Source organism: Oncorhynchus masou, unplaced genomic scaffold (genome assembly GCF_036934945.1).
Source record: "Oncorhynchus masou masou isolate Uvic2021 unplaced genomic scaffold, UVic_Omas_1.1 unplaced_scaffold_582, whole genome shotgun sequence".
Taxonomy (NCBI): domain Eukaryota; kingdom Metazoa; phylum Chordata; class Actinopteri; order Salmoniformes; family Salmonidae; genus Oncorhynchus; species Oncorhynchus masou.
In genome coordinates, this window is record NW_027012239.1 from 13,780 (window position 1) to 20,225 (window position 6,446).

The following is a 6,446-nucleotide window of genomic DNA, read 5'->3' on the forward strand; positions in this document are numbered from 1 at the left end:
CCCGCGCAACAGGTAGCCGAACCTGCTCTTCCGCAGAGGAAGCAGCCAGTCGCAAACTGCGTGCCGTGCTGCGGACACTGTCAGTTGATGTCTCGGGTATCGAGTCTGTTAAGAGCTGAGAGAGATTACTGCTCTGTGTATTATCATATATGATTCTCATCCGTGCACTTTGCACATAGAATCCAATTTAAGTATCGATTTAAAGATTGTGAATTGATAAATGAGTGGCACCGTGCACATGTATTTGCATATTGGCCTATTTAGTTTGACAATTATTATGTGCCCAATATTGATTGTGTTTCTACCAAATGTGTTGTGAAACTGGCGTTAATCCTCCACCTCCATCGCGTTGATCCACATGAAGGAGAAAGGGAATATGTGGGTAAAATAAAATACAATATATTTTGTATTAATACATTATGAAATAACTTGTGTTTAAATAGTATATATTATTATTTAACGTCACTTTAACGGCTTTTACCGTTAGTAGAAGCGTCGATGGAACAGCAGTTTAATAACCAAATAATATTTCATGTAAAATATGCTAAATATTTTGGGACACTCAATTATCAAAATAGCTTTTTCTTATATATTGAAATGAGGCAGTTGCATGGCTCTACTGGGGACGTTTGGTGTTCAAATGCACAAGGGGAAACTGTTCAATGAGATTATATATTCTGAAAACAAATCAATGTGTTATACAAATTAAAACATATTTAAATAATGTCAAATCAAATGTGTTTTGCTAATATTCATATATTATTCATATTTCAAAATCATTTTTAAGTGATCCAATTGATTAAATGCCATATATATTCTCCAGGTGTAAAGTGATTTGGTCTTGGATCTCCAGTCTAGTCTACTATAACCTACTGCTGCCTAAAGGCGCGCAATAGGACCCTGCGTGCTGCGCGTCCGCCCCCTTCCCTCTGTATATATAGGAGAGGGGAGAGTACTTTGACAGTTGTGAGGTTCAGCAGCCTGGAGTAGTTCAACCTGCAGCTAAAACAGTGTCCTTTAGAACTATAGTCTCGAGAAACCAGTCGTACCAGGGAAAGTCACGAGTCTTTATTCAAGACATTTAGTTTATAGCTTCTCGTGGCGAGTTAGAGATTTACTTCATAGCTGGAGAGCGCACCTGTGAAGGAGCTGTCCTGTTTATTCGTCTAGCCAGTGCGGCTTCCTCCGGTACTGTGAGCAAGCTGGATTCCCGCAGCTCCTCACCATGTCTGGCGGGTTATAGATATTCCATGGAGCAACCAAACCTCTATGAGGTCGCCCCACGACCCCTAATGACCAGCCTAGCCCAGAGCCAGAGTCAGCAAAGCGCCTACTGCTACAAAGACCCCTCCGCTGCTGGACCCGGAGCAGGAGGAGACCTCGGCGAGATCTGTGAGAACGAAAACTCCATTGACATCAGCGCTTACATTGACCCTGCAGCCTTCAACGACGAGTTCCTGGCTGATCTATTCCACAACAGCTCGAAGCAAGATAAACTCAAGCTGGCGAACAGTGAGTACGAATCCTACCCCCACGGGGTGAGCTCTGGCTCGGGGGCGCACCACCAACAGCAGCAACAGCAGCAGCAGCAGCAGGGCTATGGTTGTATTCCCGGGTATATGGACACATCTAAACTTGAACCCATTTACGATAACCAGTCCACGAGAATCAGACCTGTGGCGATAAAGCAAGAGCCCAGAGAAGAAGATGAAATGAGCCATTCTATGCCTCCAACCTACCACCATTCCCACCAGCATCTCCCACAGCACCTATCCCATCTTCAGTACCAGATTGCGCACTGCGCGCAGACGACCATGCATCTCCAACCGGGACACCCGACGCCTCCACCGACGCCCGTCCCGAGTCCACACCACAGGGATGGCAGCATGTCCTCCGTTGGATCCATGAAGATGATGGGGCGCGACGACCGAGACCGAGACCGGGGTAAATCCAAAAAGCGCGTCGACAAGGCCAGCACGGAGTACCGGTTGAGGCGGGAGAGGAACAACGTTGCGGTGAGGAAGAGTAGAGACAAGGCGAAAATGCGCAATGTTGAGACCCAGCATAAAGTGATAGAGCTGGCGTCGGACAACGAAAGACTGCGGAAGAGAGTGGAACATCTTACCCGAGAACTGGACACATTAAGGGGCATCTTCAGACAACTTCCCGATGGATCTTTCAAACCCATGGCCAACTGCCAGTGAACACGGACTATAGTAGCTTTTACATTGGGACTTTTAAACACTTACTTGTACACGTCTCCTGGATATAGCCTACACGCTATAGATTGATCTGACAGATTGTGACTGCAACAGTTTGTTTCTTCAGGAGAGACAGGGCAGCTGAGGTATACAAGCCTTCTGTACTTTAAACAATAAGCTCATTTCTCCACGTTTAAACAGTGGACCTGTGTTGTTTTTGTGTGTGTGTGTGTGTGTGTGTGTGTGTGTGTGTGTGTGTGTGTGTGTGTGTGTGTGTGTGTGTGTGTGTGTGTGTGTGTGTGTGTGTGTGTGTGTGTGTGCGCGTGTGTGTGTGTGATTGTGTGTGTGTGTGTGTGTGTGTGTGTGTGCGCGTGTGCCTTTTTATTATATAACATTGTGTGTTTAGCCACGCAAAAACAACATATCAGTGCAGCTGGAGGAACAGGGGCATGATTTTCACAATAATCACTAGCCTGCTCGATGTTCATGTTTTAACGTTAGCATCTCAATACCATGTTCTTGTCTTACTAAACTAAACATGTGTGCATTTGACTTATAGAGCTACAGTGTATTATCAAACTGCAAAGTGCACACAGCTTTCCACATAAGTTTATTATTATTTTTATTTTTTTCAAAACAAAACAAATCTGAGCGGTGATCAGAATGTTTCCATGTATTTGCTGTTCAGACATTAAGACCATATAAAGGTGACAGCTAGAACACATCCCGCTGCTGTCTGCTGTGTCAGCATTCACACATTGGGGAGATCTATGGACGGAATTAAACGCCGCAGCAAACGACTGCAAACGTGTTATACTGCGATACCTGCTTCTTCACGAGCGGGTTTGTCGTGCGCACTATAAATGTCTTCAAAATACAACGGAATGAGGCACATTTTGTATTTCTTCCAGATGTTTTGGGTACTAATCTGAACACGCCTCTCAGTGTAAATAAAAACTCTTTATAAACTCAAAGTATAGCTTTCTATTTATGTATAATTGATTGATTTTTTTTTTTATGTGAAAAGGGTTCCAGAAGGGTTCTTCGGCCGTCTCCATAGGAGAACCATTTTTGGTTCCAGGTAAAAACCCTTTTGTGTTCCATGTACTGTAGAACCCTCTGTGGAAGGTTCTACTTAGAACCGAAAAGGGTTCTACCTGGAATCAACAAGGGTTCTTCAAAGGGTTCTAGATTGCACCTTTTTTTTCTTCAAGGAAAGTATAACTATGCAATGTTTGTTGCCCTCGTCTTCTGTCTGATGATTTCACACGGAGAAGATCCAACCCTTTGACCTGTTTTCTCACTGGTTCAGCTGTGAAATAGTGTTTGAAGCTTTGCTTCTCCACGGTGTCAACTCGACTGTCACTGTTCTTTTTCCCTGAGCACCCTTCCCTTACAATCCTGATGTCATCATTCAGTGCCTTTTGACTTCTCTCTCTCTCTCCCTCTCTCTCTCTGTGTCTCTCTCTGTGTCTCTCTCTGTGTCTCTCTCTCTCTCTGTCTCTGTCTCTATCTCTCCCTGTCTCTGTCTCTGTCTCTCTGTCTCTGTCTGTCTCTCTCTCTCTCTCTCTCTCTCTCTCTCTCTCTCTCTCTCTCTCCCTCTCTCTCTCTGTGAAGTAAGACTTTGGACTTTACCACTGGCTGAGACTTCTTGGATTCTATACATGTTCTAGAATGTTCTAGACTCTTATTGGATTCTATTAAACAAATGCTAAGATATAGAGACTTTTACATTAATAAGGAAAAGGAAGCACTTTTTAACATTTTTTTATTTACAATGCCAATGTTATAGAAAAATGTTTAAAATGTAAAATGAACCTATAAGATGAATGCCAAAAAACATGATGAATTCTAATAAAAGAGCATCGTCTCACATGAACATTTGGTCTTGGTTTGATGTGTTTTACACAACGGGTTTCCATTTGACTCTGCCTTTAGGATTAGGCTACAGTTCATTGGATACCAGTCTGCATTCCCCAGACCACAGCATTCCCTACAGGATCCATTCAGGACACTCAGTGGACCTTGGACCCCCTGGCGTTAATCATTGAAAGTAGGTCATTATCAAGTTAAGTAAAACGATTGGATACGATAAGAGGTTAGAATACCCACTTTTGACTACAGATCTTCACTGTCTCACTGACCTCTCATCACGTCATTTAGCTCCATGACAGATTACACTCGTCGGTAGACTGCGCTTATCAGGCACTACTGATAGTTCTATTAAATCAATCATTTTTATTTATATTTTTTTGAATAGGCGAAAATTACCCCGTAAAATAACCCTCTAAACGAAACAAATACAAATCTACAGCAGCCAACATTTGGAGTGACAAATAATAAAACAGAAAACAGAAAATAACAAATATTAATATTTAAATAGGGCCGATCTAGAATAATCCATTATATGTGTGATAGATTAGACATTAAGACACACACACACAGGAAGAAATATAGACGTATTTATTCTTTTAAATCCCAGTGAAAGTACCAGTTAGTGAAACCGTCTTGTTCTTTAATAATGGAGATGCTTCACTTTCTAAACACTGGCAAATCTTTATAATTTAGTTCCCTTTCAGTCATGCCTCCATTAGTGCAATTCATCAGTGTAAAACCGCACCCACCACCCCTATCAATCAGTCAGGTCATCACTCTGATCCCTAAATACAACACTCATTAAGAGAGTTGGAGAGATACAGTTGATCCTCCTCAGTCAGTCACTCATTGAGAACAATAGCAGTATTCATCGTGACGTAACTTACAATACAGTGTCATGTATCTGTGTGAAGGGCCGTTGTATTGACCTGTTAGTCCAACTCACCATACTGATAACTATTGACCTGTTAGTCCAACTCACCATACTGATAACTATTGGCCTGTTAGTCCATACTGTTAACTATTGGCCTGTTAGTCCAACTCACCATACTGATAACTATTGGCCTGTTAGTCCAACTCACCATACTGTTAACTATTGACCTGTTAGTCCAACTCACCATACTGATAACTATTGACCTGTTAGTCCAACTCACCATACTGATAACTATTGACCTGTTAGTCCAACTCACCATACTGATAACTATTGGCCTGTTAGTCCATACTGATAACTATTGGCCTGTTAGTCCATACTGATAACTATTGACCTGTTAGTCCATACTGATAACTATTGGCCTGTTAGTCCAACTCACCATACTGATAACTATTGGCCTGTTAGTCCAACTCACCATACTGATAACTATTGACCTGTTAGTCCAACTCACCATACTGATAACTATTGACCTGTTAGTCCAACTCACCATACTGATAACTATTGACCTGTTAGTCCAACTCACCATACTAACTGATAACTATTGACCTGTTAGTCCAACTCACCATACTGATAACTATTGACCTGTTACTATTGACCCTGTTAGTCCAACTCACCATACTGATAACTATTGACCTGTTAGTCCATACTGATAACTATTGACCTGTTAGTCCAACTAACCATACTGTTAACTATTGACCTGTTAGTCCAACTCACCATACTGGTAACTATTGACCTGTTAGTCCAACTCACCATACTGATAACTATTGACCTGTTAGTCCAACTCACCATACTGGTAACTATTGACCTGTTAGTCCATACTGTTAACTATTGACCTGTTAGTCCATACTGGTAACTATTGACCTGTTAGTCCAACTCACCATACTGATAACTATTGACCTGTTAGTCCAACTCACCATACTGATAACTATTGACCTGTTAGTCCATGACCTGTTAGTCCATACTGTTAACTATTGACCTGTTAGTCCAACTCACCATACTGTTAACTATTGACCTGTTAGTCCAACTCACCATACTGATAACTATTGACCTGTTAGTCCAACTCACCATACTGATAACTATTGACCTGTTAGTCCAACTCACCATACTGATAACTATTGACCTGTTAGTCCAACTCACCATACTGATAACTATTGACCTGTTAGTCCAACTCACCATACTGATAACTATTGACCTGTTAGTCCAACTCACCATACTGATAACTATTGACCTGTTAGTCCAACTCACCATACTGATAACTATTGACCTGTTAGTCCATACTGATAACTATTGACCTGTTAGTCCAACTCACCATACTGATAACTATTGGCCTGTTAGTCCAACTCACCATACTGTTAACTATTGACCTGTTAGTCCATACTGATAACTATTGACCTGTTAGTCCATACTGATAACTATTGACCTGTTAGTCCAACTCACCA

General features: G+C 41.8%; 1 protein-coding gene across 1 annotated transcript; it reads left to right on the forward strand.

Annotated features, from left to right (window-relative positions):
- The first annotated feature begins 945 nt into the window (after nucleotides 1-945).
- On the forward strand, nucleotides 946-4,080 carry cebpa (CCAAT enhancer binding protein alpha). Its single transcript, XM_064962609.1, has one exon. The coding sequence runs from the start codon at nucleotides 1,251-1,253 to the stop codon at nucleotides 2,202-2,204; it is 954 nt and encodes a 317-aa protein (XP_064818681.1). The 5' UTR covers nucleotides 946-1,250; the 3' UTR covers nucleotides 2,205-4,080.
- Nucleotides 4,081-6,446: the final 2,366 nt, after the last annotated feature.